Source organism: Leguminivora glycinivorella, chromosome 20 (assembly GCF_023078275.1).
Source record: "Leguminivora glycinivorella isolate SPB_JAAS2020 chromosome 20, LegGlyc_1.1, whole genome shotgun sequence".
NCBI lineage: Eukaryota > Metazoa > Arthropoda > Insecta > Lepidoptera > Tortricidae > Leguminivora > Leguminivora glycinivorella.
In genome coordinates, this window is record NC_062990.1 from 10175392 (window position 1) to 10202956 (window position 27565).

General features: G+C 40.3%; 1 protein-coding gene across 1 annotated transcript in view; it reads right to left on the reverse strand.

Annotated features, from left to right (window-relative positions):
* Positions 1 to 11510: 11510 nt before the first annotated feature.
* Positions 11511 to 27565, reverse strand: part of LOC125236929 (heterogeneous nuclear ribonucleoprotein U-like protein 1) — a 43719-nt gene continuing 27664 nt past the window's right edge. The window contains exons 14-28 of the mRNA XM_048143846.1: positions 27096 to 27242; positions 26043 to 26184; positions 25261 to 25339; positions 23752 to 23872; positions 20904 to 21026; positions 19146 to 19274; positions 18438 to 18606; positions 18112 to 18357; positions 17387 to 17543; positions 16924 to 17138; positions 15439 to 15569; positions 14509 to 14611; positions 13694 to 13869; positions 12709 to 12780; positions 11511 to 11894 (exon numbers count right to left, since the gene is read on the reverse strand). Of these exons, the coding sequence (XP_047999803.1) occupies positions 11847 to 11894; positions 12709 to 12780; positions 13694 to 13869; positions 14509 to 14611; positions 15439 to 15569; positions 16924 to 17138; positions 17387 to 17543; positions 18112 to 18357; positions 18438 to 18606; positions 19146 to 19274; positions 20904 to 21026; positions 23752 to 23872; positions 25261 to 25339; positions 26043 to 26184; positions 27096 to 27242 (2058 nt within the window). The 3' untranslated portion in view covers positions 11511 to 11846. The remainder of the gene's footprint in view (positions 11895 to 12708; positions 12781 to 13693; positions 13870 to 14508; positions 14612 to 15438; positions 15570 to 16923; positions 17139 to 17386; positions 17544 to 18111; positions 18358 to 18437; positions 18607 to 19145; positions 19275 to 20903; positions 21027 to 23751; positions 23873 to 25260; positions 25340 to 26042; positions 26185 to 27095; positions 27243 to 27565) is intronic.

Consider the following 27565-nt stretch of genomic DNA (forward strand, 5'->3'; position numbering starts at 1 on the left):
TTATATTACAGCATTTTTAACTGTACCAAAGAGAGTTAAAGTCCAAACTGTTTTTGCCAAAACTTACGAACATTCTAGTTTACTGTAGAAAAGATAATATTATTAGTGCTAAAAAATAAAAACAAAATTGTCAGTCCATAATTTCAGTTTCGCGCGAATCAGAGCTTCAACTTGGTAAGTTTTAATTATATTTATAAAATTAGCTCTAACATATAGTATGAATTTTCTGAGATGAATTTTTGGCTTTTGCCGTAATCTGTTAAACAAAGCCTTTGTTTCTATTATTCACAGCGGCTAGCTCCCGTTTCCACAGCACGTGCTAAAGTCTCAGTGTAGTTAAAAAGCAACTATCATGATAACAATAAGGTTCAAATTTATGAAACAGTTTACAGTACGCAGGTAACTTTTTTTGAAGATGACAAAACGTGTTATCTCCGAAAGGGCTTTTTTTTAACTACACTGAGACTTGAGCACGTGCTGTGGAAACGGGAGCTAGCCGCCGTGAATAATAGAAACAAAGGCTTTTGTTTAACAGATTACGGCAAGAGCCAAAAAATCATCTCAGAAAATTCATACTATAATATGAATTGAATCTGGTACCATGCGACCAGTGTCAAGATTCCAAAAGGTACCTTGACACCAATAAGCTAAGTAAGAAACCTTTTCAGTGTCGTTTAACCCCTCAAGCGCCTTGTTCCAGATCTGTCTCAGGCAATTTAAACTGTAATTTGTCGCTTAGAAAATCTTTAATATCTGTTTATTTCAGCACCATGAAGGTAGCAACGTATATCCACATACTCCTAACAATGACTGCGGCCTCAGCTCTCAAAGACTCCATGGTGATCACCAGAAACATGGCCACAAGTTCTCAAGCCAGTCCAGCCATTTATACAGGACTGTACGACATAGTCGATATCTTTGTACCAAGGTATTACAACGACGACCCGGAATTGGATTTCTTCTTATTTGTAGATGCAAATAATAGTTTATATTTAAACAGGCAAGAGAATGTTGTTGAATTACTATATGATACTGACTTGGTGTATTCTAAGCCTAGAAATGTTCATAAAGTTTTAGACAACGTCAGGGACATTACAGCTTTCTTTAACGACAAAAATGTTTACTTAGCAGCGACAAGTGGTATCTATGTATTCACTAGTACCTACAGACAAGGCACTATTCGCAAATACGGGAATATTACTGATAATATAAAACAAATAGAAGCAAATCACAAAACCGGCGTCCTGTATTTTGTAACAGACGACCATCAAGTATTCTCCGTTGCTGATGAAGGGGGAAAGAAAATTTAAGTTGATATTAATATAGTTCTGTGATATTAAGAGCGCTATGACAAAAAAAGGCGATATATTGTAAAATGTACAATATTTATCGGCAAAATTGTACACTTTACTCATACTAAAAGACAGTTAAAGTACTTGTTTCAGTTAGAAAATCTAATTAACTGTCGGTTCATTAAAAAACATATGGATGAAAAAGCGTTTTCAATTAGTAATGATTTTTTTTCTGATGCTCGTTTAGGAAAAACCGCGCGAAGCACAGATTTCGGAGCTCTTATTATGTACAATTTGATAAGCTCACTCTCATAAATGCGGTAAATTTAAATTCCTAATATCTTGTACTTTAGGCCCATTAAACAATATTTATCATTTAATCCTTTGAAATTGAGAAATTGAAAGTAAAACGAACTCAATTTTGTCTTGAAAATACATCGAAACAAGTGATCATTTCTCCGAAAATCTACATGTTATCGAAGTTATTTTAGTATATAAATAATCTGCACAATGTGCTTATACTGCTGTTATCCATTTGTCGTTATAATATTTTATCATGATTTTTTGCCAATTTTTTGAAAACTAGCCTTCCTGTCGCTATTTTACCGGCGACGGACGCCTGCGATTTCAGTGCCGCGCCGGAGCTCGAGGAGGTAAGACGTATGTCGCTTTGGTCTCCGAGTTTTCATCGCAAACGTCGAGAATATTTATCGTTGTGTGGGTCGGACGCCTTGTTTATACACGGGCTATCCTCGCATTGTGTGTGTGTAAACAGCGACCAACGAATTTGATCCTAGATCCGTAAATATTTGCTTTTGTAATACTTTGTTATGTTTGAATGTTAAAGTATTACAACATTGTGATGATAAAAATGTGAAAATTACAATACGGTCAAGATGATAAGACACATCAAGATGGTACTCGGGATCTGATGATGGAGCCAGAAGGTAATCACCAGTACCAGTGAACCATGTAAGTAAACGACTTCGTGTTTAGGCTCGTTGGGTTCGTCTCAACAAGACCTTTGACAAGAGGTGGTACTCAGGGTCTGATGATGGAGCCAGATGGTGGTCACCAGTACCGATGAACCATATAACTAAACCCAGAGATGGGGAAATCGTAATCGATTCCGGATTACACGATTACTTGATTTTACTTTGTAATCTGACACTACTGGGTGTCAGATTACTTGTAATGTAATCAAGTGAAACGGTAAATTACCATTACATGTAAAGGAATCACTAATCATCTATACAATCATTACTATTACCAATAATTCGGAATCATAGTCGATTCAAAATAACTGAAATTATTGACTTGATTACTTTCAGATTACGAATATGTAGTACCTCAGATTGCTGACTGTCACTTTGATACAAAAGTCATCATGGGTGTTGTAAAATAGGTTTTAGGGGTGCTGATTCCAAAATTAATGACCAATGTGGAATCTGACATTGCTGACTGTCACTTTGACACAAAAGTCGTCATGGGTGTCGTAAAATAGGTTTTAGGGGTGCTGATTCCAAAATTAATGACCAATGTTCAATCTGACATTGCTGATTGTCACTCTGACACAAAAGTCGTCATGGGTGTCGTAAAATAGGTTTTAGGGGGTGCTGATTACAAAATGAATGACCAATTTGGAATCTGACATTGCTGACTGTCACTTTGACACAAAAGTCGTCATGGGTGTCGTAAAATAGCTTTTAGGGGGCGCTGATTCCAAAATTAATGACCAATGTGGAATCTGACATTGCTGACTGTCACTTTGACACAAAAGTCGTCATGGGTGTCGTAAAATAGGTTTTAGGAGGTGCTGATTCCAAAATTAATGACCAATGTTCAATCTGACATTGCTGACTGTCACTCTGACACAAAAGTCGTCATGGGTGTCGTAAAATAGGTTTTAGGGGGTGCTGATTCCAAAATTAATGACCAATTTGGAATCTGACATTGCTGACTGTCACTTTGACACAAAAGTCGTCATGGGTGTCGTAAAATAGGTTTTAGTGGGTGCTGATTCCAAAATTAATGACCAATGTGGAATCTGACATTGCTGACTGTCACTTTGACACAAAAGTCGTCATGGGTGTCATAAAATAGGTTTTAGGGGGTGCTGATTCCAAAATTAATGACCAATGTTCAATCTGACATTGCTGACTGTCACTCTGACACAAAAGTCGTCATGGGTGTCGTAAAATAGGTTTTAGGGGGTGCTGATTCCAAAATTAATGACCAATGTTCAATCTGACATTGCTGACTGTCACTTTGACACAAAAGTCGTCATGGGTGTCGTAAAATAGGTTTTAGGGGGTGCTGATTCCAAAATTAGTGACCAATTTGGAATCTGACATTGCTGACTGTCACTTGACACAAAAGTCGTCATGGGTGTCGTCAAATAGGTATCCGGAGGTGTTTGAATACTAATGACCAATTTGGAATCTGACACTGTTGACTGTCACTTTGACACAAAAGTGATCATGGGTGTCTTCAAATAGGTTTTCATGGGTACTGATCTCAATATTAATGATCAATTTGGAATCTGACATTGCTGACTGTCACTTTGACATAAAAGTCGTTATGGGTGTCATCAAATAGGTTTCCAGGGGTACTGTGCAATGTCAGGTTCCAAATCGGTCATTACTTTTTAAATCATTCCATTAATTTTGGAATCAGTACCCCCTAAAAACTATTTGACTACACCCATGATTCCTTTTGTGTCAAAATGACAATTAGCACTGTGAGATTCCAAAATAGTCGTTAATTTTGGAATCAGCACCCCCGGAAACCTTTTTGACGACACCCATGACGAGTTTTGTGTCAAAGTGACAGTCAGCAATGTCAAGATTCCAAATCGGTCATTAATTTTCAAATCAGCACCTCCGGAAACCTATTTGACGACACCCATGACGACTTTTGTGTCAAAGTGACAGTCAGCAATGTTAGATTCCACATTGGTCATTATTTTTGGAATCAGCATCCCCTAAAACCTATTTTACGACACCCATGATGACTTTTGTGTCAAAGTGGCAGTCAGCAATGTTAGATTCCACATTGGTCATTAATTTTGGAATCAGCACCCCCTAAAACCAATTTTACGACACCCATGACGACTTTTGTGTCAAAGTGACAGTCAGCAATGTCAGATTCCACATTGTTCATTAATTTTGGAATCAGCACCCCCGCAAACCTATTTGACGACACCCATGACGACTTTTGCGTCAAAGTGACAGCAGCAATGTCAGATTCCACATTGGTCATTAATTTTGGAATCAGCACCCCCTAAAACCTATTTTACGACACCCATGACGACTTTTGTGTCAAAGTGACAGTCAGCAATGTCAGATTCCAAATCGGTCATTAATTTTTAAATCAGCACACCCGAAAACCTATACTCGTGGTATATGCACTTGAAATGTGAAAGTGAAAATGCTAGAATGACATGTAAACCACGAAGTTGTATAGTCATATTGTTCATTAGTATTGGTGACCACCATCTGGCTCCATCATCAGACCCTGAGCACCACCTTGAAGTAATTAGAATTAGGGCTCTGGATATTCGGTACTACCCGCCGATCCGTGCGCCCGGCCCCTTAGCCCCGGCGGTGCTAAGCGTCCGAACTACCCGAACCCGCCGAAGTCCGTTCCCGTGTAGTGCCGTTCGCGCGTGTAGTGCCGAATCGGCGTTCGGGGCCGGACGGCCGGACGCACGGACTTCGGCACCGTTCGGGTATTGAACACACGAGGCGGCCGGCGGACCGATCGACTTATTGCCGTGCCGGTTTGTATTTAAAAAATAGGTGAAATTTAATAATTTAGCGAACGAATACGAATTGGTTTTATACATACTCGTTTTATTTGAATCAATAACGTGTTAACTATATTTTTTGCACTTGTTCCCGTTACGTTATAGGCTACTCGTACAGATTAGATAATAATTATGATGATATGTATTCAATACAAATATTACAAACGTATTCCATATAGGTCCATAATTCGCCAGGAACACTAGTCTACTGTTTTTTTTCAATAAAGTTGCTTAAGACAATTGCGAAAAGTAGAGTTTAATGGACTTTATTTGTCTCTAGGTTAACTAATAGAAGTCTAAAGTTTTAGACAGGGTATTGGTTTGTGTGAAAAATACTATATTAGTTCTATTACTTACTTGATTGTTTTATGATATTCATGGTGCCTTACTAACTATCTATAGGGACCATACCACCTATAGGTACTTACTACATATATGTACACATGTTGGCAAATATACTTCAAAATATTGTCTTCGGTTACCGCGACAGTTACTCATGCAATTTATTATAGTTATATCTATGTCTCATAGTTTTAAAATAAATAAATAAATATTGGGGACATTACACAGATCGACTTAGCCCCAAACTAAGCAAAGCGTGTACTATGGGTGCTAAGCGACGATATACATACATACTTAAATAGATAAATACATAACTATGGAAACGGATTATATCACGTATACTGAATTTACAATTCACCCCGACGTTTCGAACACTTTACAGCGTCCGTGGTCAACGGGTGACACCCATAATTAATTGTAAATTCATTACTTATAGGCGATATAATCCATTTTATTTCATGAATATCCTTCAAATTAAGGAAATTTATTTGAACTATCGAGTTATTAGTTTTTATCTAAAAAGTTAGTAGAATTAACGTCGCATGAGAAGACAAAGGTAATAATGACTTGTGGGCGGCACAATAACCAATACCCGTGGTGATTTTTTTTTACTGATAATAATGACACTCAAACCTCACACCCGGCATCCCTTTGACATGGACAAACCTTTTGTTTGAAAAGTTCTAGATGTAGCCGCGCTGTTTTACAAATACCTAGTTAAGAATGGTATTTTTTTTTGTTATTTTGGAGTGAACTACTTTGAAGTGAATATGTATCCATAGTCCTGGTTCTTAACTTGAGCTAGTCGGATAGGGTGTGACAAAAAGCATGAGACTTGACATGTATATAGATAACTTGCAAACACTTAACAGAAAAAAATAAAAGTACGCAGACGCCGAGGTGTCAATGTTTCCCCTCTTTTCCCTCATTTTTATATCACTATTTTCAGTTTTTTTATATTATCATGAAAACCGTGAAAGCTATAATCACAATATTTAGGAAAAATATATTCTCCATAAAATTTCCTTCAATACTGTCTGTTAAGGTATAGCTTTAACTCATCATTTTAAAATTATGCTTAAGTCCCCCGCATAATATTTGTGTTTAACTACTAGTGGGATGAGTAGGGGTAGCACTACCGTCTGTTAGTAATATACTTTAAATGGAAATATTGTAGAGAATTTCATGGTACTTCTCCTAAACATCTTTCTGGTAAGTACCTACTCGTAATATTTACATACCAAAACCTTTAATACCTACCTTTAATAGTTTTCGTGAAAATTTAAAAAGCTAAAAATGGGAGATAATAGTGGGGGAAGAGATTGACTCCTCAGCGTGTTTCTACTTCTATTTATCCTTATGAACGTCAAAGCTATGTGCATACCAACTTTCATGCTTTCTAATTTAGGCCACTGAAAACGCGTGCCCTGATATATAATTAATAATGCCGAAAATGGAAAACATGGAAAAAATCGAGTAGTTAAAATTTTGTCCCCAGTCACAATTGCTCCGCTGTCCCTTTCTCATTTTAGTTATTAAGGTTTTATCATTTTTGGTTCTCATATTCGCTTGAACCAAGAACGCGAACGATCATCAAGCATCATTATAGGTCGAGAACGGATCGGACCCGCGGGTTTTTAGAGTCCGTCGATCCGGACGCACGGACTACACGGGTACCCGGACCTTAATTACACGGTCCCTAATTACCCGTTCCAAACGGGCCAGAAATCCGGATTCGTGTAACACGGGAACGGATACCCGGCAACGGGTACACGAAACACGGACGCGACCGGGAGCCCTAATTAGAATTGTATTTGTCTTATTTTATCATCATATTAATATATACTTTAATACTTATCATATAACAAAAGCAAATATTTGGGATGGGGTCTACTTTTATAATTATTACTTTAATTTTTTAAATAAATTTTAACATAATTGATATTATTTCGCGCTATATTCTCGTATTTTCGTACAAAATAATGTTTATTAGAAACCAAAAGTTTATATCGAGATAGTAGATTGTGGTAGTTATCAAAATTCCATAGAAAGGATCAAGATTGTTTTGTCCATTATTGTAGTGCGAGCGAGTGATAAGACGTGCTAGAAAGGGTCGGCACATTGGGCTCGCGCGGCGGGTAAAATACCTAATTTCGCCCGACGCCGAAATGTTATAACGCTCTTAATGATGTTCAAGAAATAGCATTTGATTTCGACAACAATTTGTATTACTACGATAGTAAAAACGACGTACGTGTTTAACCAAAATAGGAGTAAAAAAATTGAAGGTGTACCTAAAAGTAGTGAAGTTAAACTGATTGGACCTGCAACTGAGCAAATGGATGTATTTGCTATTGTAGATAATGGTATATATCTGCTAAAAGCTAATGAAAATGCAGAAAAAACGAGTGTAAGTCTACAAGTCAAGCCTACCGCGTTCACTTCTGTGTATATTTCAAGACATTTTTATGCGTTTGAAAAAAAGATTCGCATTTATGATGTGGAAGAAGTAAAAGATACTTATGTTAGAAATTTTGACGAAAGGTTTAAACTTGTCATGGATACAGCTCGTTATACTGAAGCGCAGAGAGTCTTGAAATACTCTCAGCCCATGTTAATTGATTTTAATATAATTATAAATAAACTTGTCTATTTTTTTTTGTAATTTCGTAATCTTTATAGTAATAGTAGAAGACTACTGGGAGTTATCCACATAAACTGTATGTTCCTAGACATAGATTAAGCAATTATATAGTAAAAATGTATATATTATGGCAATCAAATTGTATAACAAGATTCCTAAAGACATTGCATCAATAACAGACTTATAACTTCCAGAGGAAAATTTTTGTGTGTTTTTATTCAGTTAACGAGTTCCTTAGTTATTAATAAATTGTAATATTTCTACGCCGATGTAGGCAGAATATAACGCTCCTATTATAACTTGACTATCTCTGTGTACATACCAGTGGCGGAGCGTCGATACAACTCGATTCCTAACGGGTTCCCTAAAATTCTCTAGTATCTGTAGAAGTCCATACAAAACAGATGCCAAAAACCCCTGCGGCTTTACCAACGAAAATTTTCACGCCCCGCCACTGGTACATACATATTCTAAGAAATTAATAAAGATTTCTATTTCTATAGTCACTCGACATCGACATACAAAATATGTATCTATGCAAGGTTATGAACTTCGCAGCTTTGTGTACTGTACCAAAAATGAAGTGTATATTATTTAACAGAATTCATTTTAGCATAACGTAAATTTTATGTAAAAAAAATTTTGATACCACGTCGGTGGCAAGCGGGCAATTTCGCGAAGTTCTTTCAAACAAAATAGGCAAATTTAATATTTTTCCTACTCAGAATCACGAGCCCTTTCGATCCCACAAGGTAAAAAAAGCGTCTCCTTTATTTAATTTTTCCACTTCGTTACCAATTTTGAAACACTTTGTGCAGCGGTTACAAAGTGGAAAGTATGCAAAATATGGGAAAATTTTGGGACCATTTTTTGTCTCTTGTTTTTTTATTGTACTAGATCGAAAAGGCTCGTGATTCTGAGTAGGAAAAACGTAAAATTTACCTACCTTAGAAAAACATTTTGGTGATTGTTGTCGCGAAAATGCCCAAACAGTGTTTATAAGTAAAGATAATTTAATTTTACAGGCCAGTTACTGGCAATTTACACCACTATGGGCAGGTAATAGCTACTTCAGCTTACAACCATAAAATAAAACCAAAAGAATCCCTTATTCAAATATTTATTGTTAAAATCATTTACATCACTATGATGAAACTAAACCCACAGCTCTTAAGACTAAAATCGTTTGTACACCAAAACTCAAAGCTTGCGAACACACAGACACACACACATTCATACACTGTTACTTATCGCAACTAGTCAAATTGGCTTAAATTATACATTGCAAATTTATGAGTAATAAACTTATGGTCAAGTGCCATATACGGCACAACTTAACCCTAAAATGCATATGGTATACATCATTTTGCTTATGCAATGTACATAATGTTACAAAAAAAACATCGCATTTGAGACTCTGGGTTTATACCTCAAAGTTTATGATTGTAAGGTTAGATTACCAACTTCTGTCACTTTAGTTGTAGCCTTTTGGCTACAGTATGCATTGAAGGGTTAACGCTAAACATGTCAAATGCATAGCCTTTTAGAATGTTTGTGTTATCATATAAAAATACATAATTCGTCAAATAGTAGTTAACTTCGTTTGATAACAAATTATATTTTTTTTATTTGGTAAAAATAACAAAACAAATCTTTCCTATTTTTACATTTCATCCAAAAGTGTTTTCTTGGTAAGATCTAAATAATACATTATACTTTCGTATTGCATACGATTGTCTATAAAAATACTATTCCTGTTTTTAAAGACATGAAATTGGTTTTAAGTTCCTATCTAAGAGTAAATTAACAGACTAATGAAGTTTTATCCTATTTAGTACTTGAGATGTCGTTTACCGCCATGTAAAATATGAACGCTACGCACTGAAAATGTCGAACATTGACCCGTCATTTCCTGTCTCTTTTACACACGCATAATTATATAGCATTCCCGCTCGCACAGTTGTGGACAATATAATTACGCGCGATAGAAACTAACGGGTCAAAGTACGATTGTTTCGGGTTACGAGTTCTTTATTATGTGCACTTTAAACACTTTATTTAACCCATAACATTCTATATTTTCTACATTTCTTGTTGACTAACATTTGCTATCCCAACGTACAATTCCTAATCGTTGTTGTGCTAAAATATTTTGCTTGGTACACGACTGGTTAATAACTACTACATTTCTAAGTTTATTGATACATATGGTCATAGATTAAATATAAGAAGATCATATACCATCCCATACATTAAAATGCGACCGCCTAAGAACGTGCATACACTACACCACACAGATGGCGCGACATGACAATGTATGGGATGGTATGATCTTATATATTTAATCTGTGATATGGTATAAAACCGTGCAAAGAACAGACAGGCACGCTGGTGTAGATAAAACAGTGAACCATATTGCTTATGAAAACTAAATATTTTTAAACTAAGTGATATTAGTATGATAAAGATGAATCTAGGATGATTTTAGTCTGTAACTTTCAGGTCACTTTTTAAAAAGTTATTTTGCCTTATACAGTGATTTTAAGATAAGGAACCAGAAAACAAAATATGTCAACATATTTGGCGAAAACTTCTACATTATACGATACATATGCGGCTGACCCACTATGATATTCAATCGAAAACTCAATTGTCTATGGTAATTGAAAGATATAGTTTAGGTAGTACATAGTTGTCAGCGGAGTAGGCAGACTGTAATCTTATGATAGTAGGTAGGTACTTTAAGATTTAAAACCCCAAAATAAAAACCATTTTTTGTTAGCAGTGTTTGCCAGACTATGGGTAAAAAAAAACAGATACCATAGACAGAAATAAGAACCTTTAGAGTTGGACATAGCTAACTCTACACAGACTTGACAATAATAAGGTATGCTATGAGAGCTAATTTCGTCACTAGAGGCGCTAGTGTAGCCCTTTGCCCTTTAGGGCATGAGCCTCAAAAAATACCACCTGTCAAGATTGTCTTTTTGTATTTTTTCTTGCACATAATTTTTATGACATCATAGCGATGAGGTTTGAATTCACGATTTTTTGAGTCTTGCCCGTTAAAGGGTGAAAAGGTGAGCACATAAACACTAGCCCTGATATTGCCAAGTTGCAAATCGATTACACTCCGCAGCGTATAGTAGTTATCTCTATCTATCGCTCTTCTTTATTGGTGCAACAGCCAGTTGAGTTTCGTTCTACGCGCAGCGTTAACGATTGCAAAGACATATGTAACTCCGTATAGACAGCTACAGTCTAAGAAAAAAACGTACCTCAGAACCATATAGAAAAAGTTACGGTGGCCTAGATGGCGTTACACCTTTGGGGACGCTCGGCTAGATGGCGTTACAGCTTTGGGGGACGCTCTGCTTGACATTTTAACACATATCAAGCTAAGAATATGGGCCAAATCGTGAGGTTTAAAAAGTTTTAAGCTTGTGTCGAGAGATGGCAGTCTATACACTGTGATTACATTCACTTTGACAGTAACTCTCTATAATACTCGATCCTCTTTGACGATTGTGAATTTGGCTAGGCCGGCTCTATAAGTCTGTATAATATGTCACACTTGCATACATAATCACGTTACACATTCACACTTTATTTTATCAATCTCTATGAGGAGTTACCTCAGACAGGCGCTAGGTATTGACGTGTCAGTCAGCCATATGTATCAAAGATGTTGATGTAATGTCCATATAACGTTGGGTGAGGGTCAAGTGCAGTGCGCGCGGCATTATCGCCGCTCGGCGCGTCACTTCTTGTCGGCCACGGCGTTGCCTGCCGCGTTAGCACCGTAATTCTGAAACAGATATCAGCGTATTAAGACGGTGGTTCTCTTCTTATACTAAATTACCTAACGGACGAAGAGAAGTGTCACTCTTGTGGGGAAGGTTAGACTGAGATCCTTTCATGTGTGGATTGTAGGGACGTACCGACTAGTCGGGAAAGCCGACTATCGGCCACATTTGTAGTCGGCGATTAGTCGGCAAAAAGGGCCGATTAGTCGGCACTTCATTAGTGATAGAAAAACAGTACAAAATTAAATTACCATCTGGAAATTATGGTTGTATTTTGTAGCTATTCGTAATTCCTTTTTTTTGTCAAAATATGAAATTCCTGTAATCATCACAGAAATAAATATGATACCTAGGATTATCGACTTCATATGCAGGATCACTACCCACTAAGCCAAACTGGTTGTCAAATATGAAAAATGTAAAGAAATATTGTCATAAACCTTTGAACTTGTAAAAAATCATGAAAAGAGCGTTTAAAGGACCAAAAATGACATTCAAAATGTGAATTTAGTCGAAAATTAAGTTTTGGGCGACTAGCCGACTAACGCCGTGGCTTGCGTGGGCGACGGTCGCGCGACGGCGATGCGACGCATACGAAATCAAACCTTATCGATATGGAAGTATGAGACGCGACGGCGACGGTCGCGCGACCTTCGCCCACGCAAGCCACGGCGTGATCGGCCACCCAAGCCGACTAGTCGGTCTAGTCGGCCAAATCAATAGTCGGTACATCCCTAGTGGTTTGTCAAAAAGATACCGAGCGTCCACTCAGACCATTAAAAAATTACCAACCAACCATTGGTAAAGTTAAATTACCTGATAGTACTGCGCCCACTGCGCCTGGTGGTCTTGCCCGGCCTGCCCAGCCTGCTGCTGTCCTTGCTGGTACTGCGAACGAAACGTCACGTTAGACACTCAGGTAACACAGTGGCAACTGGACCTTTCGGTTAAGCCCATGGTTGACAGGTAGAGATTAACTTCTCCTGAAATTCCAACCTTCTTCTGTTTACACTCCAATTCAGTTAAATTAATTTGAAGACATCGTTTCCCACAATACAATCTAATTTAAACCTCATATTGGTTAAATCATACTAAGCCTGTTGAAGCTTGTGCTTGAACTCATGATCAACGACAGAATTTCCAAAACCAGAACATTTCCTACCCCTCTTTGAACAGTATAGTAAGAAAAAGATGGGTAAATGCGAGAGAAGAACTGTTGCGCCCATGAGGCACACTCAAAGGTTATGACAGATGGCGCCACCTTATTAGTCCATTGCACAGATAGAAGAATTTTATATGAGAGAGCCAGAAGATGATATTTTTTTCTCTGTCATACATATGAATGTCAGTGTGCCTCATTGCAAGGAAAAAATACTGCTGTGTCCGCTCCCGGCTTGTTGTCGGAAGCAGGTCTGTAGCCAGAGACAGAAGCAGTCTGTAGCCAGTTGGTCAATCCGCGGCAAGAGTAACATGAGTCACGATTTTACGGCATGTTCAATTTATTCACGACGCAAGTCCAATAGTGATAATCTATCTCTAAATAAGTAATATAGATCCCTTAATTTGCAGCTGTAGTTCCAATAAACACTCAATGAAGTCTTGACTTTAGCTACCATCCACACTCATAAGACTCACCCACGCCGCCTGGGGCGCTTCTTACGTCCTTCCTATACAAAATGTACTGAGGAGACGTTTTTTGAATTGCATTCAGGCGACGTCCGAGACGTCCGTTGCGCGCCTAAGTGGGGACGCTGCCTTAGTTTGACGTGGATTCACCCAGTTGTCTCTAGCCGGTAGGTACCTGAGGCCAGCCCTGCTGCTGCTGCCACTGCTGCCACTGGTACCACTGCTGCCACTGCTGCTGCGTGGCCTGCTGCCCCGCGCCGGCGGCGGCCTGCCCCTTGCCCGCGGCGCCGGCCTGCTGGCCTTGTTGCTGGTTCCAGTTGTTCCAGTTCTGTTGCCAGTTGCCCCATGCGGCTGGAAATTACCACACTTTATTACACTTCCTGCCTAACTGTGAAATGAACTATTTCTTGAGGGATACGATTTTCAACTGTTCGAAAAAAGAGCGGACTTGTATCCTGCCTTTTTGCACGACTGAGCAACCTGCCCCGTCCTGGAATGTCCGTTGGGCGCGTGAGGAAATGCTTCATGACCTTTTTAGTGATGCACAAAAACGGAGGGAAATTTTAGACTTTAATGTTCAAGAAAGTTTGGTGCTTAGTTTCAATTTGCGATTTCTGTCATCCATTGGAGTTGTTTAGACCACCTATTGTTATTGAAACAGGATCCTCAGAAAGCAAACGAGTGAGACGAAGGCCTGGACTTATACTTAAATGGTCGTTAATCGGCCGAGAATCAAACAAAATACCTACTTAAATATTACTTTCATTACCTACGTATACTTATATACACATTAGATGTTTGTTGGTTAATTTTGGTATAATCATTCATCTCTGTTACACTCATAGTGCGCAAGTGCATAGTAATTATTGCTCTTTAGCGATTGTAGTTTGTACAATTTCAGCACCTCCATTAATCTGATTCAATCCAATATTTATCTGACCAAACTAATTTAACTAACAATGCGTTTCGCGTGCAGATAGTATTTGTTACCTTGGTTCTGTTGGTTCCAGTTACCCCAGTTGCCCCAGCCCTGCTGACCGGCCCACTGGTTCCAGCCTTGTTGCTGGTTGCCTTGTTGTCCTTGTTGCCCATCCTAAAAGTAAGACGACTTTTAGGTATTTACACATCTTCAGTTGATGAGTTGATTTTATTTATATTAGTTCGAGAGGTGGTAAGCCTGAGTGTGTGACTTTCAATCCGAGTTTGGAAGTTCATCATATGTTCATTCACTTAAAAAAACGGAAGGAATTCAGCAGGCAATCGTGGTCGCGCGGTAAATGATAAAACATCAGGCCGTCCTTATAGTACTACTTGTAAGTGCGATAGGGCAGCTTGATGTTTTATTGTTTATTGCACGAGTTGCACGACCATGCTTGCCTGCCAGGATAAGACATAGGATGTCTTTATAAGTCGATTGCGAATGTTGGTCTATTCGAGCGACAATTTATAAACTGGTTAGAGATGTCGTGACTTGCACGGTCGTTCGTCGGTCTATTAACATAGTTTCACTGGCGACGCGTAGATTTATTTTTGTTTGGATGTTTTTTTTTTTCAACCCTCCAATAGAGCGGCAGCTGACGTACATTATTTCATCCTATCCATCCAGCCATGTATCACCTAGTAGCTAGCTCTCTCTATCGCTCATCCGTTTTGGCACGACGCCAGTTGCGTTTTGATTTGCCTGTCGGTTTTCGGTGAAGGAAAAGGAAAGGAAACCGGACGAATTCCAATGTCTAGTTTACTCTTCGGGTCGGAAGGTCAGATGTCAGTCGCTTTCGTAAAAACTAGTGCCTACGCCAAATCTTAGGATTAGCTGTCAAAAGCGGACCCCAGGCTCCCATGAGCCGTGCAAATGCCAGGATAACGCAAGGAGGATGATAACGTGAAGGATTATCAGTTCGTGTAGGGCGTTAGTGTTACCTTGCCCGGAGGCCCCGAGCGCTGCAGCTGCCCGCCGGGCGCGTTGTTGCGGCCCATGTGCCCGCCGCGCCCGCCGCCCTGCCCGCCGCGCTGCCACGACCCGGCCCCGCCGCCGCCGCCGCCGCCGCCACCTACACACAGACAGGGATTACTTGGACCATCATAATAAATTATATTTCTTTCAACAGTCATCCACTGCTCTCCGAGACGTTTCTAAAAACCCCTCACTCGATGGAGATACGACGTTTCATAACGGAGTTGCTATGACCACCTTTCTGCTCCATCACCAGATCATACCTACCTCCTTATGGGCATAGCTCCACGATACTATAATATTGCATTGTCACGTGATTTACATATGTGACATATGTGTGCAAAATTTCAGCTCACTCGAAAACCGGGAAGTGGGTCAAATTTAGCTTCTACGTTTTGACACACATTAACATACTAACAAGGCAAGTTGAATAAAAGCTTGCAATGACATGATGTACATTGAAAAATTAGGACAGATATCGCCACTGTTTCTGTGGTATGTAATTTGTACAGCAGATGTTGCCAAACCGAGTTGTTTGGTGGTTCTCCAAAGTGCTATTTTTTCTTGGACCATTATTAAGCTTGCTATGTTACTCTCATTTATAATGATAACTATGGGATTTCTCCTGTAGTCAATTTTGTTGTCGCTTCATCGAACTATTGTGTTTCAAACTGTTTTTGTGTTATTACTAGTTTAATCTATGTTATTTCTATTTGTAGAGTGTTAGTACAAACCTACTCAGCAGTCACTAAGTCTATTTTTTAGTGATAATTATAGGAGTAGCCAATTGTCGTCCGCGGGATGCCCACCTCGGTCAGTAAGGTCGAGGTTTCGTTTAACTTCTTTGTTTTACGACGACATACATATATATGTGTATGGTGTGACATGATTTTCAAAAAAATTGGAGTTACGAGGTATGCGATTTAGGCCGACGATAAGTAAGTGGACTGTTATAATTGTATTTATTGCGACCTCGTCCACCATATGTTAATTTTAAAAATATTGAAATCCCACCCTGTTTTCTTGGTTGCCCTGAAAACCAGCGCCGTGGCTAATACCAATTAGCCATTGGCATATGCTGAGTGGCATCCTTTTTGGTGACTTTAGTTTAAGATGTATATAGATTAAGGCTATTGTTGTTTTACTTGTATATTTTCACCAAATAAACGTTTTCTATTCTATTCTATTCTATGAGTTTTCGGAACTCGTGTGCGAAATGTTATTTGATATTTGCCAGTCGCTTTTCGGTGAAGGAAAACATCGCGAGGCAACCGGATCGATTCCGATAAGGCCTAGTTATCCTTCAGGATCGGAAGGTCAGACGGCAGGCGCTTTCGCAAAATTAGGGCCTGACGCTAAATTTCGGGATCAGTCGTGAAAGCGGACGCTAGGCTCCTATGAGGCACGGCAAACGGCGAGATAACAAAAGGAGGATGACGATGTGTATTCACCTTGCGGTCCGGGCGGGCCGGGAACGCGCTTGTTGTCCATGGGCCTGCCGCCGGCGCCGCGGTTGTCGACGCGGGCGCCGAAGCGCTGGTCCTGGCGCGGGCCGCGGTCGTTGCGCGGACCTCCCGGCCCGCTCGGGCCTCCAGGGCCCCCGGAGCCGCCGCGGCCGCCGCGGAAGCCGTCGCGGTCGCGGTTGAAGGGCGGCCCACCGTTGTCGCTGGGGATACAATTACTTGTTAATTCGAATCAACGTTTGTCATTGTTCGATGTCGACTCGCTTAAAAATTCTACTAATTACATTTACGTCGATCTGCCGTTTCCATACTCTTCTGCTTCTCAGCGTTTTCTAAACTCGTATTGTCGTAATGTAAACGATTACACTATGTACTTAATCAGGGGCTCACCGGAGGACGTGACCCTCCTGACTATTTTGAAGGTAGAGTTACATACAGTCGCGCAACTTACCGTCCTCCCCACGGGCGGTCGAAGCGTCCCTGCGGCGGGCCGGGCCGGTCTCGGGGTCCTCCCCAGCGCCCGCCGCCGCCGCCGCCGCCGCCGCCGCGGTTGGAGCCTCCCCAGCGGCTGCCGCCGCCACCGCCACCGCCACCGCCCCATCTGTCCTCTGTTCAAACGATGACTAAATTAAAAACACTGATATTGACACGATAGCGTTGACTCCCACACACAGGTGTCCCTGTCTGCTAATTCATTCATTAAAACACCTTGAAGGTATCATCTGACCGTTTCAAACTATCAAAATCTTCGTTTATCAAAATTTTTAATGATAGCACAAACTAGTCGAGAAATCTCGTCCATTCTTGCCTAGGATATAAACTAATCTTCTCTTGTTACGTATACGATTACTTTAACGGATACAAAATCTAGACAATACCAACAATTGGAAATACAGTTAAAAGCCATTATTTTATTACTTTCTATTCAAAGGGCTTTCTGTATCCATCACCGAAGAAGTCCATTCATTCATTCAAGAAAAACATCGTGAAGACACTGGACTCATCCCAACAGAGTCCACTTTATCATCTAAGTTTGGAAGTCAGATTTTCGTAAAAAAATTACGCCAATTTTCACAACGAATTGACTAGTGGATCCCACGCTTCCATAAGCAAGAAAGATTGGGTGTTGTGGGAGAACTGCAAATTAAAAAAGGTCTCTAAAATATGAGCACTCACCGCGATCTCTGCTGAAGTCCTTCCTGCGATCATCTCGGCCGTGCCTGCGGTCGCTAGAGCGCTGGCGCTTGTGCGGCGGCGCGTCGCGGCCCGAGGACCTGTCTCTCTTCTCGCGCTCCTTCATCACGCCCGCCGCCTTCGCCTCCTTGTGGAACCCTTCCAGAATCTTCTTCGCTTCTTCCTCGTTCAGCTCCGGGTAGATCACCTCGTCGATCCACGAGCATTTCTCCGGCAGCGAGAAGTTAGCTAAAAAAGAAGGTAAGTATTAGTTGTGTTGTAGTTGCGGTATCGGCGAGGTTCGGGGGCGGTTATATGCGGTGGTATACCTTTCATGTCCATGATGGCACCGTCCGGGACTTCTTTGCCGTCGGACTGCTCGCGCTTGGCGCTCCGCTCGGTGTAAGTCTCCGCGTCGGGGATGACGACGACCGCCACGCGCCGGTAGCCGTCGAACTCCCGCAGTTTCCTCCTCTGAGCCGACGGGTACACGTTCGTCTGTTACCGCGATATCGAAACCGCGTACCGTATTTAGACGTCCGTCGAAGATGTGGAGGAAAAGATTTCTCATTATAGTATTGGCGCCTGGCTTAGGCAGTTCCCACCTAGAACAAGCTCAATAGAGATCCGCTTTGCGTTCAGTTTCGTTTTAAATGTCAACACCGCTCCCTACTCACCTCCCTAGAAACATAACCTAGCAATTAAAGGGAGCGTACACGGTATAGTCCTTATGATTAACTTATAATTAGGACGTACCTTGAGGAGTTAGGAGCCGTCGCTTATCAATTCGACCAACCGAGAATAGTCTTCCATATAACATTTGAATATATCGATGCTTTATATTTCCATTCTGTCGTCGATTGTGTTGAATTCCTATTCCACTTGGTCAAATTGTTTCTAAGATAACTTTCAAAGTAAAAAATAAAATCCATTCTGTAATATTATGGGTTTGTATCGCCTTAGATCTCAATTGTACTCATTCAGGTCGCTGCCAAAAAAACATTAATTTCATTCAAGATTATAGTGTTTTTTCTCACCTGATCCAGAATGTAATTTCGCCTTCTGCCGTGGGCGAATTCCAACAACTTAAGCACGCATTTAGCGCCCTTGACGACCATCGCGTCCCAGCGTCCTTCGCAGGAGTCCCGGAAGGGCTTGCAATCCACCTGCACACAAGTTTCGTATAGGGAACGTTCGCGGCTGGCGCGCGGACTTACAACTAGACCTTAAAGCTATAGATATAAGTTGTGATACCAGGGATCCTTTGGTGTACGTATATCCTCTTGCCCGCCGACCCTCTGGTATCATTATTATAATCTTCGTGCGTCGTTCGTCGGAATGGCACATGCCTATGGTCTAAATGTATAAAGGACCTCTAAAGGTCGGTTTTTTTTTTTTGGGATATTTTTTTAAATGCTGATCATTTTGCATCCTGTTGAAAATACAGACGGACATTAGTATCAGTTGTAATAGTTGCACTCGTCAAGAGTCAAACCTTAGCTGCAAGAGAATTATCATTAGTTATTGTGTTTGTTGGTGATATTCAAACAGAAAATCAGTTGGGAGATTAGAGGTGATTTGGTACACTTTAAAAATAAAAGATAAATTAAAATAAGTCGTAAACTGTCGGGCTGTTTATCGTAGTCAGGAAATTTAATTGCTTTGCCGTATCTTAATAACTAAATAAATAAACCATACTTACCATTTGTGATATTTGTGTTATTATTTCCTTGACATTTTCCTTTTCCATATTCATGTATTTGTGAAAGCAGAGTTTTACACATTGCATTTATTTCAAAATACAATTTCAGTCCTAAGGTTCATGTGTAAAAATACTCGTATATTTATCTTCATTCTTCTTTCTCAGTTTTTTCATACCGACGCAAGAATGACTTGAAGCTTCGCAGTGCAAGCATCGACTTAAAAAATACTTACCCATGTGAATCTAAACTGATCTTTAGTATAAAATAACACCACTAATATTGTTTGAAGCATCCACCACATACCATAGCAGGTAGCTCTCTAAAATTGCAAAAAAAATGTTGTCTCTGGATTTTTTCTAAGTATAGTTACTGCTGTAATACAAATTATAAAACTTGTTCTTGGCTCTACCCTAACTCTTGTTTTATTCGTCATAAAGTTTGTCATTTAATCCATGGTTTAAACGCCTGAAAATACTTACCACACGATTGTTTCCTTTCATATGTATCCTTTAAGATTACCAACATGACTCATTTCGACACTTTTTCCCATCTTCCGCTGTGAATATTGACATTTCCAAATATTATGGACATCTTAGGATAACAAATCATGTAAATAAAAATAATAAATAAATGTAGTCTCCAAACTATCACTCGAGGGGAATCCGGCCCATTATTATTTCCTAAAGCGAGTACTAGCAGTCCTATTGACATAATTAAATTAAATAATTAGACCTCCGGATGAGTTTGGAGGCAGGGGACTTCTGTCCTACGATAAACGGCACGCACAGAGTTCACATCATCTCTCCTCACATTGTCTCCTCAAAGATATCGAAGCTGATTCGGCTTTCTCCGACCGAAAATCGCTCTTTAGTATGAACAATTGAACATGCCTATGGCCGTACGCCTGCGATCAGCGGCGAAGACCCATAAGCGAGCGATTTTTGGTTTGCTAGCGCCGATTCTGCATCGATGTTTGAGGAAACCCTTAAAGTCCGTCTAAGCAAGAGTTAGCCCGATTAGTCAAGAACCAAATCACCTCGTACCCCTGTGTGTATGTGTGTGCGCGTTGTGTGTGTGTGTGTGCGTGCGTACCTGCATGCGGTGGAAGAGGTCCTGCGTGGAGAGCACGTTGTAGCGGCGCTCGGGGTGGGCCGCGACGTGCGCGCGCACCCAGTGCGTCTTGCCCGCGCCCGGCATGCCCACCATCAGGATCACCTGCACATCGAATAGGTTCAAATATCTCAAAAGGTTCAACTTCTCTTGTAGGGCATAGCCGATGATATTAAGCTTTGTGTGGCAGGGCACAGCACAGCGGATATCATCTTGCTCGAATCTAGAGCAGAGCCCAACTGGGGAAGTACCTTCGCCTTAAGACAAGATCCTACTCATAGTATTATGTTCCTGCCGATGAGTAAGGCTGCCAGAGCTCAACGAGGGTGTGGTGTGCTGAGGACGGGAGGACCTACGGAACTTGTTCCGTCTATTGTCCTTTGAGTCATCGGCAACCGGAACCCTTCTTAGAAATAAGTACACAGCAAAAATGAATGTACGAGTTCCCAATGGCAACTTGCATGTAACACTCCTCGAGTTGCAGGAGTCCATAGGTGACCGCTTTCCATCAGGCGGACGGTATGCTTGTTTGCCATTTATGCTTCTGTGACTTCGTGCCAATTAACTGTGGACTTGTGGTCCCTAATTTTCCTATTTTAATCTTCAGAACTGATGAAGTATTATATTACCAATATCAAATTCATGTTTTCTTCAAATAGATTCAATAGTTATTTGTTTTACAAGGGGGCAAAGTTGTTCTTTAACCGCACGTGCTAATATTGATACCCGAGCAAGTGAAAGATTCCAATATTGAACCGCGAGAGTAGCGAGTGGTTCAAAAAGTGGAATCTTGAGCGTTGCGAGTGTTTCAAGGCATGAAGGTTAAACACACTTTGCCACCGAGTGAAACACAAAAATTTTCACCACACCAACACGAACAAAATACTGACTATAAAACATCAAACTAAATCAAATCCATCAATCTATTCAATATTTATGTTTCAAAATCATCATTTGTAGGTAATTTCTACCAGCCAGCTTAAGACATCAAGTTAAAATTTGTATGAAATTACTTTGCAAAAAAATAAAATGAAATTTTGCTATTTGTATTCGAATAGCAAAGTAAGCCTTTACCAGTTGGTGTGATGAAAAATATTTCAAATGTCATTCCGCTTGCGATCCCACACGCCACTGAGCGCGCGGGAGTAAATACGAAATTATTATCTGCCTGTGTCACTAATCACGTTCCAATTTTAAAACACAATGATAAAAGCTTTGCAGGAACGTTATTAATAATCCATGGAATTATTAGTTTATTTAGAACCAGCTTTTGCCCGCGGCTTCGCTCGCGTTAGAAAGAGACAATAAGTAGTCTATGTCACTCTCCATCCCTTCAACTATCTCCACTTAATAACCTAAACACAAAATTTTAATTTTGTGTTTAGGTTATTAAGTGGAGATAAGAACACTCCCGACTAACTCAGCTTTCAGATAAAAAAAAACGAAATCTAAATCGGTTCATCCGTTCGGGAGCTACGATGCCACAGACAGACAAACAAACAATCAGACAGACACACAGACAGACAGACAGACGGACAGACAGACAGACAGACACGTCAAACTTATAACACCCCGTCGTTTTTGCGGCGGGGGTTAAAAAAATCACGTCAATTCGTCGCTTCCCTTTGCCGTGAAAGACAGACAAACAAACAGACACACACACTTCCCCATTTATAATATTAGTATGGATTTTATCATGCAAGGACAAATGTATTTTTATCGTGAAAGTAACAAGACTTGGTGCACGCCAGACAAAATTGCTTATTTCAATCAGTTTTCATGTTTGACTTTATAATTTCTCAGCTCACCAACAGAGTGGTAGCTGACAGGCCCATCGCACAATGCTTCAGGATTCATCTCACAACGCAGTTAACTTTAGTATTATAGTATAGTGTACATAGCAATTCTTTTATGAATGATAAACTTCTCTTGTATGAAAAATGTTCCATCAAACGTAAAAATTAGATCATTAGCAAGAAATGTATGGTAAATGTTTAGTCCTCCTCGCTGTGTCCGGCAACGGCAACTCCTCCAGCGATTATCGATCCGAAGCATGGAACGCTCTGATGTGGCTTGCGAAACTAAACTTTGTTTTGAAAATGCGACCATAGGGTGTGCAATGGGTGTGTTATCAAGGTGCACTTTTCGTGGCAAATGGTACGGACGGAAAAAAAAAAAAACAAATACTTACATTTAAATATTCACTGGTGGATATGAAGGAGGGCGTCAACAAAAATTGCGTGCAGTATTTCAAAGAGTTAAATTACCTTCCTGTAACTTCTGTCAACGTAGAAAGGTCATTTGGTTATTAAAAATGGTTTTTTTCTAATCCACGTGAACGACTGACAGCCAAATCTGTTTGTTTTTTTGCCAACCATACTCTGCCATCAATACAGCACGCTGACGATCTTTAGCAATGATGCTGGCCGCTGTGTTGTAGGTATAGCTATGCGAGGACTTCGGTCGCGTCTTACGGAGGTGGGTAAATAGTACTAACCTCGCAGTCTGCCTTCGAGGTGGAGTTGCGCGTGTGCGATGAACACGAAGCCGGGCAGAATACTCGCTACCGGACCGTCCAGCTCTTGCCCCACAGTGAACCTACTCTAATACTGATAGCTCGTCCAAGCCTTGTTCTACAGTGAACCTGCTGTAGTAGGATAGCTAACCTCGCAGTCTGCCTTCGAGGCGCGTCTGCGCGGCCCGTCCACCAGTTGGGCAGAATACTCGCTTCCGGACCGTCCAACTCTTGCCCCACAGTGAACCTACTCTAATACTGCTAGCTCGTCCAAGTCTTGTTCTACAGTGAACCTGCTGTAGTAGGATAACTAACCTCGCAGTCGGCCTTCGAGACGGGTCTGCGGGGCCCGTCCACCAGTTGCGCATGCACGATGAACACAAAGCCGGGCAGAATACTCGCTACCGGACCGTCCAGCTCTTGCTCCACGGTGAACCTGCAAGCAATAAGAGCTGTCATTCCAATATTCATAGCAGACATTCAGACCAATTTTCATTCGTACAAATTACCAAAATGAGACACTTGTCATCTTTCCTACGCCGGCACAAAAGCAAACAACTGTTTCAATTAAAACTAGAACAGTATAGTAACTTTACGCCATTAAAAGCCGAAACTACACGACGGAGTGTGATGTGATGTCTGTGCCACATGCCATATTGTACCCGTAGATACATAGATTTAACAGCGAACATGCCAAAAGAAGATTATGACGAATAAAGAACGAGACGGAGAACGGACGATGAACAAAGAATTTGACCGTAGTTGAGAAAGACCATGGACGATCGTGACGAATAAAGAATGGCTGACGAAAGCACAATCGAACAAATTTAGGAACGTGACGAAAAACGAACGAGACGACCCAAGACTATACCGTAAATTCACATTTTTTTGTATTTTGATCGCATTAAAAACGGTTGGTTCAATACAAGTTTGCCATGAATGAATGTAATTCCGCTTGCGATCCCACGCGCCACAGAACTTGCGGGAGTAAATACGGAGCACTAATCTTCCTGCATCATCTTTCATGTTTCAATCAAATAAAACACAAATAACAAAAATCTGCAGGTTTTCTAAATTCAGCTCTTGAGAAGGCTTCTTCTCTTGATGCTCTCTCTTATTGAAATTAAGAAAAAAAAACCGGCCAAGTGCGAGTCGGGCTCGCGCACAAAGGGTTCCGTAGCAGCAAATATAATAAACTTATTATGTCAATTTATACACCTGCCAAAATTACAGTTAAATCAACCTATCTCAAAAACTATAAGAGATACTTTGATCAAACCAAAAATCGTTGAAAGAGTTAATTAGCATGCATCACCTCTATTTTTTTTAGAATTTTATACCCCGTAGTTATAAAAATAGAGGGGGGGGGACATACTTTTTACGACTTTGAGAGCTGATATCTCAAAAACCGTTCACTTTAAGAAAAATGTTTTTTAGAAAACTTTATATCATTTTAAAAGACCTTTCCATTGATACCCCACACGGGTATGTACATCGAAAAAAAAAATTTTCATCCCTCAGTTACATGTATGGGGGGCCCCACCCCCAATTCTTTTTTTTACTATTTAGTGTCATAATTTTGTAGCGGTTCATACAACACATATTCCCATCAAATTTCATCACTGTAGTACTTATAGTTTCCGAGTAAATCGGCTGTGACAGACGGACAGACGGACAGACGGACAGACGGACATGACGAAACTATAAGGGTTCCGTTTTTGCCATTTTGGCTACGGAACCCTAAAAATGCTGCTTTTTATATTTAAGCATAACCACCTGTTTACAGTCACAATAAACAGAATATGTACCTATTATAAAACATACCTAGTGACGAATTTAATCCTCTTGTCTAGGGTAAGACCCTTGAGAACTTGCTCCTCGGTCACCTCTGGAACTGGGCCTTCTGTAAATAAAAATTAAATGTACTTCAAGATCAAATCAAAGGTTCATATACATACTGTTTCATACGGAAATATAAGGGATTTAGATAAATAATAATGGAGTGTAGCCACATAATTAGTTATTTCCCTGTTATATTTTACTAATAGTAAACTATTTATAAGAGTTAGCGCAGGCACTGAACTGAACTGCCATTGCCATCGGCTCTCCCAGCTAAAATACAAAACTTTATAAAATTCAGCCTAAATCCGTTTCCTGACGATGTTTTTCCTTTACCAGGACACATTGCGGAGACTACGAGCTGTTGCTTCGGCAGGGATTTAGACAGGGATTTTAGTTACATTGCCGGCTGTTGAGGTAGACATACAATTCTGCACAGCCATCAAATACCGCGATGTAATAAAACTCGTGTTCGAGTTCTCGTATCGTCTAAATGGGCCCTACGCTTAGTTTGTCCTAAGAGGATCGAGTATTATAGAGAGTTACTGTCAAAGTAATATGTGTAATCTCAGTGACAAGCTTAAAACTTTTAAACCTCAATTTTGACAATTTGTCCCATATTTTTAGCTTGATATGTGTTAAAATGTCATATATTAATATTAGTGCCATCTAGCCGAGCGTCCCCCACAGGTGTAACGCCATCTAGGCCACCATACCTTTTTCTATATGGTTCTGAGATGTTACATATGTCTTTGGTTTCTTCTTACCTGGCACCGGCTCCTCCTTGACCTCGTCCTTGGGTTCCTCGGCTGGTTTCTCCTCCTCGGCAGGTTTGGCTTCAGGTTCCACTTCAGTCTCCATCGCTTCCTGTTTCACCTCAACGTTTTCTTCCGGTTTATCGCCATTCTCCTATGAAGAGGCATAGACAACTATGGTTAGGAGGCCTTCATACATCTTAACCTAAGACCAAAACTACTTGTCTTAAAGCGGAATCAAACCTATTAAACTCGAATAGATGGCTCCTTAAAAGGCGCAAAAATTACCATGCGATTTTAGTTTCATAGCAGACTGATAAGATTCAGCACGCCAATCAAGTACCGCATGAAACTCACATGCCGTGAATGTGGTCCTAATTCAATAAATAAATAAATATTGGGGACACCTTACACAGATCAACTTAGCCCCAAACTAAGCAAAGCTTTACTATGGGTGCTAAGCGACGATATACATACCTACTTAAATAGATAAATACATAGAAAATATCCATGACTCAGGAACAAATATCTGTGCTCATCACACAAATAAATGCCCTTACCGGGATTCGAACCCAGGACCGCGGCTTAGCAGGCAGGGTCACTACCGACTGAGCCAAACCGGTCGTCAAATTGACAATCGCACGATCTATTTGGACACCTAGGAATTGAACTCTGTAAGTACTTTCTAAAATCGCGTAGCGACATTGCATAAGGTTGGTTTCAATGTTGCCTCCCACTCCACTTTTTTTGGATTTGGAATTTTTTATGTGGTTTCCACTCAGAATCGCGAGCTCTTTCAATTCTAATAGGAGAAAAAAGTGTCCCAAGGTTTTTTTCCCTTTCCGTTACCATTTTTTCATACATTTTGTATGGCGGTAACGGAATGAAAGGTTCGAAAAAATGTTTGGAAATCTTGGATAATTTTTTTTTCTCCTACCAGGATCGAAAGGCCTCACGATTCTGAGTATTAATCGCGTAAAAAAGTGGGGTGGACAACTGTGAAAAAAATGGCCCTTCATACCCCACAAAAGTTATAGCAAACATTCTCCATACTGTAAAACTAACCTTAGGCTCGTCCTGTTTCTTCTCCTCCTCGGCATCCTTGTCACCGTCCGCCGGTTTTTCCTCCTCTCCTTTTTTCTCCTCCTCTTCTTTTTCTTTCCTTTCTTGAGCTTGTTTCTCTTTTCTTTCGCGTTCCTGTCTCTCACGCTCCTGCACAAAAGATTTGTGATGGGATATTTAGAGATTATATTTGCCTGACAGAAAGCTCAATAGTAAGTTGAACCACCAACTTGTAAACTTATTTAAATAACATTTAATTAACATTATTTTGCCTTTTTTCAACGGCTAGGTTGCACTGGCCCTGGTCGCGGAAGACTGACGTCCCAATGTGTCACCGGAGATGTAAACAACGCAAAACTACCCGATATTCGTTTAAATAAATGTTCGGGGTAGACAAATAAATAATTATAATCTACCCGCTTTGGTTCACCGCACAACACACATCACTCACAACCACAACAGTACAACCTGGC